This window comes from Carcharodon carcharias, chromosome 2, assembly GCF_017639515.1.
Source record: "Carcharodon carcharias isolate sCarCar2 chromosome 2, sCarCar2.pri, whole genome shotgun sequence".
Classification (NCBI taxonomy): Eukaryota; Metazoa; Chordata; class Chondrichthyes; order Lamniformes; family Lamnidae; genus Carcharodon; species Carcharodon carcharias.
The window spans coordinates 7,610,856-7,626,958 of record NC_054468.1 but is presented as its reverse complement, the minus strand read 5'-3'; the positions used below and the strand labels follow the sequence as shown (position 1 = coordinate 7,626,958).

Here is a 16,103-nt window from a genome sequence, read left to right as displayed (position 1 = left end):
AATCCCCTACCTGACCAGGAGTATGCGTTAGACTGAAAGGCCTGGAATAGGCGAGGTTAAAGTAGAAAGAATGCGATGCGTCTTCCTTTTGAGATGCGGCTCTAAAATGGCGACTGGGAATGGGTCTGTACGGCTTGGGGTGGGCTTTAGGAAATTTATTGTTCTAATCTTGTTTTGGCGGCCATGAACGAAGTTGAATGAAATCCAAGGGCTTTAAATTTACCTTTGTTAAACACCAGATTTTGCTGGTATTTGAAATTGGAACAATATTACCTTATTGTCTATTGTCAGGTGGGAATGGCATTCCAGCAACTGGTTTAGATTATAAATTCCTTTTGTTGACAAAAGGACGAATAAATTATTTTTACAGAAATAAATCGCACGATAACACAGCGTCAGACCATCCACCTATATTGCAAAGGAAACCACAATCTGGGTCTGATACTGAGCATCAACGATATATTCCATATTGATCATGGAGGTATGGAGAAGGAACGTATTGAATCGATATTAACACTTGCGTGGACTTTAAGCTATCTGCGGTTCACCAGAGCCAGGGTTGAGGAAGGAATGAAACACTTACCGGAGCAAATGACACTGACGTCATGTCTGTGCGTGCAGTTGTGCGGATTTCTTGATGTAGTGGGGCAGTCCCAGAGAATGGTCTCATTACCCTGACATTCATAGACATCCTGCCATATGTGACCGCTGCCCTCGCCAAAATAAGCCTCTCCGAGTATTGATATCACTTCCCCACATTTCAGCGATGCGCAAACCACACGAGCATCCTGGGAATCCCAATGTGAATCACACACAGTCCCCCAGGTGTCTCCATACAGTATCTCCAACCTCCCAGAGCAGCTGTCCGCTCCGCCAACCAGCCTCGGCTCTTTGTGTCCTGTTGATTTAAAACAATTGTTATGAAACTTCCAATATAATTTTCTTGAATACACAGTTTAAATCGAGAACATTTCTTTCCTAGAATTGTCTGTTCTGTGCTCTGAAATGGAGATAACATAGAATTTTTATCTTTGAACAGATTTATCTTGAAACATTTCTATTCTCCAGTCTGTTTGAATGGTACCAGTAGACGAAATGCATCTTAGCATTTTTTTTTAAATGAAGTACAGAACAAAATCGTTGCTTTAATCAATGTTATTTTGTGTCCAAACCCATTAGAATCATTTTTTAATTACATCATTTTCCCGTCCACTCCAGTCCCACAACACGTTTTCCGGACATTCCTTAAACACTGCGACCCAATAATTCCAGCAATTATATTAAAGGGCTTCATGTCACAATTGAATCCTCTCTTTATAGCGCTGGACTCAGATATTTTTAAAATTTATAGGAGTCATTACTACGATTCTGAATTATGAAATAGAGCTTTGTAGTTGCATTATTCCGACTGGAACATCGGAAATAAACTGTTATTTCATACTATCGGTGATAAGCAAAAACGTGTCCTCCGCAAATGTAAGGGCGTTACTCAGAAATGTATTATGTGATATATTATGTGACAGCAAGCAATTATAAAACGCGGGCCATTTAACTCAGTTGACTTGAAGAATAGCGTTTGATTCAGAATAGGACAACTGCACCGGTTTGATTTCCGTTACTGCTGACGTGAGCATGGGGCCTATCTCGTCGCCCTGTCCCTGAGAGGGGACGGTAATGCCAAACAGCCACTGACAAAAAGCTGCTAATAATACGGCCCCGGATGCAGAATTAGCAGGTAATGAAACAAGTAACTAGCTTCCGGCAAAGCACAAGTGACATCAGGTGAATGACCTTATGTATTGACCATGAAGGAGATGATTGTGTAAATCAGCGATCAACCACGGCTGGGTGTTCCACTGGTGTACCTATACGCGCTGTCCATCAATTGAAGTTAATATCCTATATTTCATGCGTTTTGCTGGAGATATAACCCAGCTGAAGCTGGTGATTATTCATTTATGGAGTGTGGACATCGCTGGCTTGGGCAGCATGTATTGACCATCCCTAATTGCCCTTGCTCAAGGGGAATTTTTAAGAGTCAACCACATTGCTGTGGGTATGGAGTCACACGTAGGCCAGACCAGTTGAGGGCGGCAGATTTCCTTCCCTAAAGGCCATTCGTGAACCACATGGTTATTTACAACAATCGGCTATATTTTCATGGTCATTATTAAACTTTTAATTCAAGATTTCTCTTGAATTCAAATTAAATTAAATTGAGTTAAATTAGATTAAATAAAAACCATGTGTCCTCCCCCGCTGCCGGCGTCACTACACTGACAACATTCATTCAGTTTTGTTCCCAACCAGAGAAAACCTGCATCTCTAGTTTATGCTCCTGATCCGAAACGGTAGCAGTTCACCAGGGCACTACGTAGATGGGGCTATATAATTTATAAGTCTATGAAACGCTTCCAAACCTTCTATTTTACGTCTGATTCTTGAGCCTTCAAAACAAGTTCAATAACTTGCAGTAATTTAACACCATACCTCTTGCTCAAATTGCGCGGTTTAGTGGGGTCGCATGAAGTGGTGCCATCTTCCCCCTTTACCAAAATGTAACAGGGTGGAGAGTTACCTGAACAAACAACACCAGCTGTTTTCCTTCCTCTGGAACAGTTCGTGTCTGTCAAGACATTAAAGTCGCAATTCCAGGGGTTGTCCTCGGAGCCGTCGCAGTGAACTTCAACGTCAAAAACAGGCAGGTCGCCAGCCCCAAACTGAGAATCATCTGATGCAGAAACAGCGTCACCACAGCCCATGTATTTGCAAAACACACGAGCGTCATTCATGTCCCACATTCGACCGCAGATACTGTAACAGATACCGAGGCTACAGGCTTGAACTCTTCCAGCACAGGGGCTGCCGCCATCCTCAAGCATCGCGGTTCCCTTGGCTGTTGTGGAACAAAATAAAATTTAAGATTATTTCCCTTAGCTCTATTGCGCCAGTTGCGCAGATTGATAGCTGCATTTTCGATTCAGAGGAGGAACAAGAATCCTGGCCTTTTTTCCGAGACTCAAACCAGCCCTCAGTGAAACGATGACTGGTTGGATCTCTTACTGGAGCATCTTTAATAGCTCACAAATCATTGAATAAAATTTATCTGGGCCAGATCTATTGTCAGTTGATTGCAGTTGACTGTTCACCAATTTATTATTCATATTCGGAATTGTCCTTGTCCTTTTCCATAGGAAACATAAACCTTATGATGCAATAACAGCTTCCACCCTTCCTCCCCACACACACACAGACACACACACAGACACACACACACACACACATAAGTAACCCCGTTACTATCCCATCGTACACTTGGCCCCCACATTCCCCACACAAAACAGATATAAAAAATGGTAGCAGGAGCATGCTCCGCCAGTTCATAAGATCAAGGCTGATCTTAGTGCAGTCCCAATTTCACATGCTGACCCCTAAACACTTGACTTACTTGTCCATCAAAATTTTAACTCAGCCTTGAATATATTCAATGATCCAGTCTCCACTGCTCTCTGAGAAAGAGAATTCCACAGATTATCGAACTTCTGAGAATACAAATATTCACATCAGTCAGGAATTCTTGGATTGTGTCCTCTCGTTTTCAGAGCCCCACAGGGAGAAACATCCTCACAGCATCAACCCTGCTTAGTCATCTAAGGATCTAATGTGTTTCATTAGGATCACCTCTCAAGCTGCTAAACTCTAATGGATATAAGCCCAACAGGTAAACCCTCCATCAAAGGTATCAGTAGAAGGAACGTTCTCTGAACTGATTCCAATGTAATTCTATCAATTCTCAAGTAAGAAGACAAAATCAATACACAGTACACGAAATGCAGTCCAACTAAGGCCTTCTACAGCTGCAGCACGATAATTCTATTTTTATACTCTATTCGCTTTGCAATAAACCCCAGAAATCCACTCTTCTTCCTAAACAGTTGCTACACCTCCATACTAAATTTCTGTGATTCGTGCACCAGGGCACCCAGATTTCTCTGCACCATAGAGTCCTGAAAACTCTAACCATTCAGATTATATGTTGTTTTGAAATTCTTTCAGCCAAAGTGGACAAAGTCACATTTCCCCATCGCCCAGCAGTGGCTCCTTTCTTGATGAACTGGAAACATACTGCTGGAGAAGATTCTCCTGAACACTGTGCTGGAAAGTGTTCACCTCTCTGCCCTTTACACTGCTAATGTCCTCGTGTATTTTCGGATAATAAAGGAGCCCATTTTCTCACTCTATACTTCTTGAATTTCTCTGTAGTTTTGTTGAAAATTTATTCTTCTATATCTTTCCCGCTAGTGTGACCCATAGATTACCCTGAGCAAAGTTTTTGTTGCTGAGCCATGGCCAAATAAGTTCAGCAAGGACTGGCGATAAATTCCCCATCCTTCTTGAACTCAGAAGTGGTACCAGAGGACTGGAAAATTGCAGATGCTGCATGTTTCAGAACAGAAATGGTGTGTAAAGTTAAGCCCAGTTGGTCTAACCTCAGTGGGAGGGCACTTTTTGAACCATTAACACGGGACACAAAAATACTCTTTTGGTTAAGTATGCATTAATTAATGAGAGCCATCAAGATTTATAAGGACACATCAGAATTAATAATCTGATTATTTGTTTGACGAGGGGGTATAGAGGATTGATGAGGTTAATGCAGTTAAAGTGGTGTATCTGGAATTCCAAAGGTCCTTTGATACATTGTTGCACAGCAGGTTTGTAAATAAAGCTTGTGTTCATGGGGTAAATAGTACAGCAGCAACATGGATGCGAAATAGGCTGAATGAAAGGCAACTGAGTGTAGTAGGGATTTCGTTTTTCAACTTGGGAGAGGTTTATACCGGAGTGCCCCCGGTTTCGAAGTTACCACCCATGTTCTTCCTGATATTTGTTAATGACCTAGGCTTTGGTGTACGGCACAACGTGAACATTTTCAGATGACACAAAACTTGACAGCATTGTGGACTGTAAAGACGATAGTGTAAACATTAAAAGACATAGATTGGTGGAATGGGCAGGCACGTGGTAGATACAATTTACACAGAGGAGTGTGAGGTTATTCATGTGGGTAGTAAAATTGCAGAAAAATCAAGGAAAAATGGTACAATTATAAAGTTGGCAAAGGAATGGAGAAACGTGTGTTTTTTTCTGTGAGTTACCCTGGGTGTGCGGTTACTAAACCACGCAGCATCCTTGGGGTTATAAATTTGGCCATGGAGTATAAAAGCAAGAACAAAATGATAAACCTGCATAAAACCTGGTTTGGACTCAACTTTAACACTGCATCGAATTCTGGGCACCACCCTTTAAAGAGGATGTGAAAACATTAGAAATGATGCAGAGAAGGTTCACGAGAATCGTTCCATGGATGAGGAACTTAAGTTACCTAGATTAATTGGAAAAACGTGGATTGTCACTTGCAGAAGAGAAGGTAGGGAGGAGGTTTGTTATAGTTGTTCAGAATCATAATAGATTGGGGCAGAGTATAATATGAGACGTTGTTCTCACTGGTGAAAGGACGCAGAAGGAACAGATTACAATGGCAAAGGATGAAATGGCAAAATGAGGAAAAACATTTCTCTGCAGGGCTTGTTCACGATTTGCAATGCACTGCCTGAGGGTATGGCATTTGAGGCATTCTAATGGGAATTTTTGCGTTATCTGAAAAGAAAAAGGCAGGTCTATGGGAGGCAACAGCAAAGTCGAACTAAATGCATTGCTCCTGCCATCAGCCTGAACAGATACAAGGGCATGAATGCCCTCCGTCTGGGCTATTACCATTCAATGATTCTATAATTGTTACTAGACAGGTTTCATGTCCATGTAAGGGTGTCGGGCGGACTAATGAAACTGGAGAGCAAACCAGAGGCATACAGTAAATGTTTAGTAAATGAGTGAGTGTTGCAACATGGAGGTTCCTTCTCAGTAACATTGCTTAAAAATAGGTATTTGTAAAAGCAGCCTGTGCATCGCTGCTGTCCTGAAGAGAAAAAGATGAGCTATTCTACAAGGGGCCCCTGGCTACATGCACGCCCAGGCAAGGAAGGAGGGACCGTAACCATCCTGGATGCCTGTTATCTCTGCTGGGTGCTCGTCTACAGGCTGTTGTGTTATGCCCCCGCACCATCTCGCCTCACCAAAAAAGTCACCTGAGACGGAAATTGCCAATGACGTCCATTACCTCATATCACCCAAAAATTATAAATAATAGTAGCAGAAGCATTGCATTCGGCCATTTGAGCCCATTCCACCTCTTGATAAGTTCATGGTAAATCTCGTTTTGTCCTTAACTCCTCTTTTCTGCATTTCCCCCAAAACTTGGCTCACTTGTCACTCATAATCTGTCTGACTCAGCCTTGAATATATTCAATGAGCTCGCCGCCATTGTTCTCTGTGGAAGAGAATTCCAAAGTCTAACGATCTTCACAGAGAACAAATTCCGCATCTCCACTTAAAAGGGAGATCCTTATTTTAGAATTGTGCCCCTTCTTACAGGTTAGCTAATGACAGGAAATATATTTTCTTCATGTACATTATTAGCCCCCTTCAGAATGTTTTTGTTTCAATAGGACCACCTACCATTCTTCTAAAGTCCAAGGAGATCCTCCTGCTCAACATTTCCCAGGAAGACAAACCCTTCATCCTAGGCATCAGCACAGTGAACCTTGTCTGAACTGCCTGCATGCTAGTGCATTCCTTAAGTAGATCAAAGCTGTTCACAGCACGTCAGCTGCCATCTCACAGCTGTAGAAATACTTGATGCATTGCAATTGGGCGGACATTCCATTAGCCTTTCTACTTGATTGATCTACCTGCAAGCTAACATTTTGTAATTGACGTCCAATGACGTCCAGATCGCTATGCGCTGAAATATTTTGAACTGCAGTGTATCTCCATTTTTTTAAAAAACATTCCTCTTTATATTATTCCTCCAAAGTGGAGTATATCACATTTCCCCACATTGCACTCCATCTGCCATAGTTTTGCTCCCTCACATCAGTTATCTGCACATTTATTTGCAGATATTTTGTATCCTCCTCACTGCATGCTTTCTTACATATATTCGTATTACCAACAAATTTGGATATATACTGTTGATCCCTTCACCAAAGTCATTAACATAGATTGTGATTAGCCGTGGCCCAACCCTGTGGAACTCCATTAGGGGCAGTTCGCCAACTTGATAATGGCCCATTTATCACAACTCTCTGTCTCCCATTAGTTATCCAATCTACTTTCCAATTTAATATATCACACCCAACATCATGAGCTCTTATGTTTTGAAGTAACCTTTTATGTGGCATCTTTTCAAACACCTCTTGGAAATCTAATTACACTGCATTTACTACTTGCCCTTTATCAACTCTGTTTGTTACATCCTCATCAAATTATGATGCAATTCTCAAACACAATTTCATTTCATTGAAATCAAGTTGACTTTGGCTGTTTGTACTGTGACATACTAAATGCCCTGCTGCTACATTCTTGTTAGTTTTCTCTAATATTCCAATCTCTCACTCATTATTATATTTTCTTTCATCCTTGACATCGGAGAACAGGTGTGCCATATTTAACCAATATTCTGACCGACTACTAAATATGCAGAATTGTGTGCTTTTTTTAATTTCATACCATTTTTAACTCCCTAAGTTAGCAAAAGATTTTGTATCCTCCTTGCAGTCTTTGTTTCTAAATTGAATGTATTATGTTGAGACTTATGATACATCTCCTCAAATTCCTGCCACTGCTTCCCTTGCCACATAATGTTAACCTATTCTCCAATCACACTTCAGCAAAATTTGTCTCCCTACCCTTGAAATTTAACACATTAGTTTCAGAGTCATGTTCTTCGCACTTAAACCAAATGCGAAATTGTGGCACGTTTTGATCATTCTTAACTACAAGATCCATTAATATGAAGTCATTTATTATTTCTGTCTGATTCCACATTGTTAGTTGAAAAATAGCTTGTTTCTTCATAGTTTTCAGAATGAGTTGTTCGAAGATGTTATCCGTAATCTACCCTATGAATTCATCCTCAAAGCTACCTTGGCCAATTTAACTCTTCCGAACTATTTGAAGATTAAAATCGCCTATGAATGTTGAATTTCAGGTCTTTTAGGGCAGATGACTGCATAATGCTGATGTTACTAGATAAGGCATCCAGCTGAGCTGCCTAATGTCCTGCAGATATGTCTTCAAATATCACCACAGCAGCTGATGGAAAAAAATTCAATCAATAAATCTGAAATAAAAAGCCCGTCTCTGTGATGGTTGCTATCGTTAATTCTTGTTAAAAAAAAAAACTGTTATGTCTCACTAATGTTGTTTATGAAACAAAAATCTGCCGTCCTTTCTCACTGACATGGCCTGGGAAACTAAACAATTCGAGGGCAAATCGGGATGGGCGACAAATGCAGACCTTAACAGAAACACCCACATCCCATGTAAGAATTAAAGAAATAAACTTTCTTAAATGCACCCCACTATTTTATGCTATTAGGTCTGTCATACAATGTACCTTCCGTCAGCCTGGAAACCACAATCACGGGTGCCTTCTTTCCTTTGCTGTTTCTAATCACCACCCATACTCCATCCTAAATGTGAATCCTCTAAACCGAGTTTAGTTCCGACGACTGTAATGAATCCATCCTTGATTAACAGAGCTACCCTACCTCCTTTCATTCATTTCTGGCTACAGAAATTTCAAAAATCCTTGCATATTTAATTCCCAGGCGTGGTCAATTGCAACCATGTCTCTGTTGCGACTCATGATTTTTATTCATTTTCTTTTATTTGTGTTACCAATTCATCGATCTTGCTTTGAACGATGCGAGATTCAACTAAGGAGACTATATTTCGTTTTTTTTAATCAATTTTCCCTCCTCAAACCTCATTTCCTGGTTCACTGTTATGATTGTATCGTCAGCTTGGTTATCATTTCTTGGATTGCCACCCTTATCACCCCTCATTGATCAGAAACTGAACTGGACTAGCCAGTTAAATACTATGGCTACAAGTGCAATTCGGAGTCTAGGAATCCTGTGGAGGGTATTGCATCTCCTGATGCCCAACTTACAAGGCATAAGCCAGGAATATGATGGAATATTCTCTGTTGGCTTGGAGGAATGCAGCTGAACAATTCCCAAGAAACTTCACACCACGCAAGTAAGAACAGCTCGCTTGATTGGCACACCATCCACAAACATTCAGTCACTCCACCACTGATGAACAGTGGCAGCAGCGTGTACCATTGTGAAGTTTCTGTTTAATCTTTATGATTTTTCGAAAAGGACATTTTCTTTAAAAAGAATTGTTATATTTAACCTGACAGTAGGGTGTGCTAAATGACGGATGTATTGCGCTCTGATGGAGAATGACGATTTAAGGACCCATCTGATTTTCAATCAGGAAGTTGGAGTTAAGAAGCAGATAGCTGTGTGTGTATTTTTATTTGCTATGTAATGACAAAATATTTGACACTTCTACTTGAAACTGCAGAAATTCACCAAGGCTTCTCGGACAGCACTTTTCAAACACAAGACTGTGACCATCTAGAAGGATGAGGTCAGCAATTTCATGGGGACACCACCACATCGAAGTTCCCCACAAACAACTCACCTTCCTAACATGGACATATATCGCCGTTCCATCACTGTTGCTGGATCAAAATCCTGGAATTCCGTCCCTAGCAGCACTGTGGGTAGGCCTACGCCATATGGACTGCAGTGGCTCAATAAGGCAGCTCACCACCGCCTCCTCAAGGCGAATTAGGGATGGGAAATTAATGCTGGCCTAGCCAGCGAAGCCCACGTCTCGTAAATGATTTGAGAAACACACATACTATTTAGGTTCTCACTCTCCCTACAGCCCTGGCTATACAAATAGCTACTACAGTTGTCCCAACATGGTTCAGATGACGACAGTCCCAATGGTGCATCTCCCACTATCCTCGGTATTGGTCCATGAGCACCATGGACCAAAATCCATTTCTTCCACAGCAATCTTTTTGCCACACATTTTACTATCTGATCTTATTTAGCTGTGCTAATTTGCTCATGACAATTTCTGTGTTTCTGTTCTGTTTTTTCATTCAGTTCCTTGCTGCTCATAGTCCCTCAGCAAAACCTCTTTCTTAGTCATCGCGATGTCGTTGGTACCCTTGTGGACCAGGAAAGCAGGAGCCTTCTGCTCTGACTCCAAGTTATCCTGCAGCTCTGAAGAGATTACCTCAATCATAGCACCAGGCAAGCAACACAGCCTTTAGGACTTCGGCTGCCGTGAACAATGACAATGCACGAATTATGCTATCTACTACAAAAACTACATTCCTTTTGCTCCCTACACTTTAAAATCTCATTCCACAAGGTTGCTGTGTTCAGTTTGCTTATTCTCCCTGCATCTACTGCTCTCGTCCACACTTGCTGCAGGAACCTCAACCTGTTCTCCAATTAGAAGGTCTAAGTATCCTGCATTGCTACGTTTTTGATACCTGGCACTGCCTCTTACGTTCTTACACACTTGTCTCCCTGAACACAAACCAAATCTGAAGTACCTAACTTAAAAGATGTGACTGCTTCCTGGAACAACATGCGCAGGTAAAATATATCAGTTCCCCGATACATCGCAATGTCTGAAGCTGGGAATTAGCTCCTTGACTCGGGGCCAAGCTTCTTCTAGCAGCAGGCACTTGCTGCTCATATTGTAACAGTGGATTACAAATGTATCCACAAGCTCCCACATGCTGTTCCTGCAACACACAATCTAACCTGCTATCTTCATTCTTTTCACATTTATCTCATTAGGTTTCAAATTCAGAATAACACCGAATGCTTATCTGAAGTGATATTATGGAGTTTAACTAGTTCTGCTATAAATTTAATGTAACACTAATATCTCAACACTAGCAGGTTTAACCACTGTCCCAACTTATAGGGGGAAGAAATTAAAGTTCATCAATTCCTTCACTTATATTCGAACATATAAACATGGAGCATGAGTAGTCTACTTAACCATTCAAGCCTGTCCATACATTCAATATGGTGATAGCTGATCTGATTATAACCTCCTGCCTAAACCCAATAAACCACTCACTACATTGTTAATCAAAAATATATCTAGTTCTGCCACAAAACTATACAAAGACCCCGCTCTACTGCCTTTTCAGGAAGAAAATTCAAAAGACTCACTATATTTTGAGAGAAAAATGTCACCTCAACTCTGTCTGAAATAAGTGACCCTTTATTTTTCAAACGTGATCGCTAGCTCTAGACTCCACCAGAAAAAGAGACATCTGCACATCCACTCTTACAAGAGCCCTCAGGATCTCAAAGGCATCCATCAAGTCAGCTCGTACTCCTCCGAATTACAGTGCAGACCTTACATCGTAACACAGTCCGCCCATTCATGGTATTATTCTAGTAAACACTTCTCTGAACATCTTCTGTCACATTTACATATTTGCATAAGTAAGGATATCAATACTGGGCACTGTAATCCAGATGTAGTCCCACCAGTGCCCTGTACAGTTGAAGCATGATTTTCCTAATTTAGCACTCAATTCCTCTCAAAATAAACAACAAATTTCTATTGGCATTCCTATTTAAATGCTGTGCCTAAGTACTAGCGTTCTGTGAATTATGCACTAGGGCACACAGATGCTTCTGAATCTCAGAGCTCTGAAATCTCTCACCATTTAGCCAATATGCTTTGAATCAGTCCTTTTGCCAAAATGGCAATGTCACATTTACCCACATTGTAAGCCACTTACCAGATCTTTGTCCACACAATTAACCTATCTGTATCACCTTGTAGCCTCCTTGTGTCCACTTCACAACTAACTTTCCCACTTAACTTTGCGTCATCAGCAAATTTAGCAACCATGCTACCTGTCCCTTCATCCAAGCCGTTTATCCAATCGTATACACATACCAGTATGCTAACACCTACACCATGAACTTTTATCTTCCTCAAAAACCTTTGGCGTAGGACCTTTTTCAAATACTTTCTCGAAAACTAAGTTCAGTACATGCACTAGTTGCCCTTTATCCACAGCACATGTGACCCTTCCACAGAACTCCAATGCATTGGTTAAATATGATTTATTTATCACCAAACCAAATTGAGTCTGCCAGGTTTCTAGTTCCTGTTCTAACGTCATTAACCATTAACATTTTCCTTATAACCAGACACGACGCTAACTGGACTCCTTAATGACTCTGGGTTTCAGCTCTGATGCCCCACTGTCTCAGGGCACCCTCTCATCGAAGTCTCCGTTTTCCTATGATGCCAGACCAGCACCTCCGACCTCACTGCAATAAATTTTCTCCATTACCAAATTTCCAGATTGTAGCACTCGGTCTGGTTGCAGTCAGTCTGCAGCTACACCATTGTGTAACTTTCTTTTTTCACTTGCCAAACCTCCTTAATTAATGCCAGTAGCTTGTCTTCCAATAACATTTTTATTATATTTGTTCATGGGATAAACCCATCACTTATTTCCCTTGTTCAGAAGGCATTTAGGAGTCCACCACAATGCTGTGGGTCTGGAATCACATATAGGCCAGAGCAGATAACGTCGGCAGGTTCCCTTCCCAAAAGGAAATAAGTGAGCCCAATGGGATTTCAGGACAATCGACAATAAGTTTAATTGAATTCAAATAAAACCAACTGCCGTGAGCATTCTCCTGGATCTCTGAAATACCTGTCCAGTGACAATATCACTATGCCACTGCCTTCCCTCGTGACGATTCAGTATATGTTGGCTGGGGAAACTCCTCCAAGTGATTATCTGATTGATTGCCCCACAAGTGTCTCTATGTCAGGACCTTTTCTTATATTGACTAAGACCAAAATGAGTTACAATTTACGATTACAGTTGAGTCAGATGCAAAATGGAAACTTGAATAGATTTTAGAAAACGATCAAGCCTTAACCACCACCCCCCTCACTCCCCCCCACACTCCCAAACACACCCCCTCCCCCACCACATCCCCCCTCCCCCCACCACGCCTCAACGCCTCCCAATCAACTTCCCCGATTTAAAGAACTCAGCCTTACCGCAATCAGGCTCCAACTAAATTTTGTGCAACATAATTCATCCTGCATTTATCCGGTATTGTTTTGCGGGGGCGCACACAACATCCGGCAGCTTCCACCATAACACATGCGACAATTTTTTTTCTATAAACGGCGCCAAGACCGGCGTACACTCGAAACTGACCAGCTGATTGATGCCACATAATCTAAAGACACTGACGTGATGTAAAATTTCTGAATTCCTGAAGTTCGAATCGCCCCACATCAATACCTCATTACTATTCCCGTTCAGTGAACCGTCTGGGGGCTAATCTTACCAACATCCTTACTGTCTAAATCACTCCTTCCATTGGTGATCCTGTCACATCTGCTCTTAACACCCCTCTACACATCTCCATCCAGGATATCTATTCACATGGGTGGAAGGTTCTGGTTATACATTCCCTGTTTTCCCTGCCAAGGCAGTTACAATGCTGGCATGATTTTTATCGCCAAACTACAACTTGTCAGAAACCCCCACCCAACTGACACGCTCTTTTTCTTTGAACAACTGAGCCTGTTCCGCTCACTCAAAACCCATTGTTTTAAACAGTCCAACAAAGTACAATAAACATTTCTTTAGTGAGGCAACTGCTTTCCTCAGTCTCTGAGCGAAAAACAAATGACTGCTCCTTGCCACCCAGGAAGTAACTGTGCGTAAATCCCGATGAAAGTTAATTCCGGCTCTCACTCTGCATGTTCTGCTTGGCTAATTAGAATATCCATTATTTTCAGTTTTGGCTTTTCATGCTCGTTGATTTCGAACTCCATCTCAACTCATCATGCTGCCCCCTTCTCTCCTCTGAGATCGTTGCACTCTTAATCTCCCTAAATCTCTCCCTCCATATAAGCTCCCCAAGCTATATTGACGACCACGCCCTTGGCCTCACTATCCCACGTAGTCTTGCTAGCCCCTTCATATCGATCATAGATTAAGCCTTCTTCCTTCGCTTATTTGTATCACTCTGCACCCATCTCCCATTCAACACTCCAACTCTACCTGCGTGTGTATCGATTCCTGCAAAGCAAACATTAACACAATTCACTAACAACTGCATTTTCAAAATGGCAACTACCTACCTTTGGCCATCAATTACCTGCAGCATTTCTGCAGCTACTGATTTCCTAAATGCCAGCCACGCGCCTTCATGTTAGGCTCCCTATGCGCAAATAGAACATATATGATCTCTCTCATTCTGACAGTTTCACATGGCACGTCCGTCATCTCCACTTCCTTAAGTTCAAGGGGTTATACTTGAATAGAGGTCGTGGAAAACAGGTTTGCCAACCACCATCTGATATTGCTGGGCTACATAAAACACCACCAAACCCTGCGCATATCTGCAAAAATTGTTCAATATTCCAGGGCCATTCTGGAATGCAAATATGACGGTTTGCAACAAGCTGCCTTCAGGAACATCGCCACTAAAATCCTCCCTCCCACGACCACGATCTTGACGCACACTGCCCCCCTCCCCCCACACTCCCCCACCCGTCGGTCTCTTCCACCTTCATTAACACAGATGAAATTCGTCCAGTTGCCTTTTTTAACATTTTTCATTCATGGGGTGTAGGCGTCGATAGGACGGCACTTATTGTCCATCCCTAATTCCCCTTGTTCAGAGATCATTTAAGAATCAACCACATTGCTGTGGGCCTGGAGTCACATGTCGGCCTGACCAGGTAAGGACGACTGTTTCCCTCCCCAAGAGGACATCAATGTACTAGATTGGTTTTATTGACAATTGGCAATGGTTTCGTGGTTCTCATCAGCATTTAATTCCAGGTTTTTTATTGAATTCATGCTCCGCCATCTGCGGTGGTGGGATTCCTACCTGGGTCACCAGAGAATTACGCTGGGTCTCTGAAATATTAGTCCAGTGACAATACCACTACGCCATCACCTTTGCCACGTCTTCCTTTCTACTCGTTCACTGGGCTTCACATCTTTTAAATTCTGCTCTACCCTATTCACGAACTCTCAACTTACTCAATTTTGTTCTCAAATCTCTGCTATTGTCCCTTTGAAGTTCATCGCGACCAAGAGATCTGTTAACAATTCTCTCAACCCTATTCCAATTAACAATTGACCACCCAACTTCCCCTCTTAGTCTCTAAACTAATCAATATTGTTATCACTTTTCGCCCTACATGTGTTGTTGTCTCATCTTTAAATCTCACATCATCTGCCCTATCCTAAAAGAAATGAATAACACCATGGCCCTTGCCAACTATCATGTCATCTCCAATTTCCTTTCATCTCCAACGTTAAGGCACATGTTATCCCCTCCTAACTCTATGCCCATCTTTCGCAGAACTCCATCTTTATATCCATCCAAACAGTTCGAGTCGCTGTTAGAGCCCCAAAACGGCTCCCATCCAAGTCATAAATTACAACCTATCGACTGTGACAAAGGTAAATTATCCCTCTATGTTCCTCTTGGACGTTCTACAGACATTGACACCATTCATCTTGTGATATTCGTTCAACTCCTCGCCACTCTCATTCAGCTGGTAATGCATGTTATTACCCAGGTTCGCAAGGACGTAACAACATAAGAAATAAGAGCAAGAGTAGGAAATTCGGCCCCTCAAGCCTGCTCTGATTCAACAATGGCTCATCTGCCAAGGCCTCATCTCTGCTTTTGCACAAGATGCTTAAATACCCCAACACCCAGAATTTTCATAACTATATCTGCCTCCTCATAATTTCCATCATCTAGCCTCCACATGTTTCTGTGGAAGAGAGCTCCAGACTTTCACTATCCTCTAAGAGAAGAAATTCTTTCACATCTCACTTATAAATGAGTGCCACCTTATTGTGTAGCTAATTCCACTAGTGCGAAACTCCCCCACTAGTGGAAACTTCTTCCCAACATCTTGTCAATTTCCTCCAGAATCTTATATATTTCAATAAGATGACCCCTCATTCTTCTGAACTCGAATGAATAAATGCCTAACCTGTTTGGCCATGATTGTTAAGTCAATACCTTCTTGCCAGGAATCAACCTAGTCAATCCCTTAGG

The 16,103-nt window shown here is 41.8% G+C and overlaps 1 protein-coding gene across 1 annotated transcript in view; it reads right to left on the bottom strand.

The window, feature by feature from the left end:
- LOC121271757 (deleted in malignant brain tumors 1 protein-like) overlaps positions 1-16,103 on the bottom strand; it is a 45,598-nt gene that overhangs the window by 15,430 nt on the left and 14,065 nt on the right. The window contains exons 4-5 of the mRNA XM_041177996.1: positions 2,579-2,896; positions 584-898 (exon numbers count right to left, since the gene is read on the bottom strand). Of these exons, the coding sequence (XP_041033930.1) occupies positions 584-898; positions 2,579-2,896 (633 nt within the window). The remainder of the gene's footprint in view (positions 1-583; positions 899-2,578; positions 2,897-16,103) is intronic.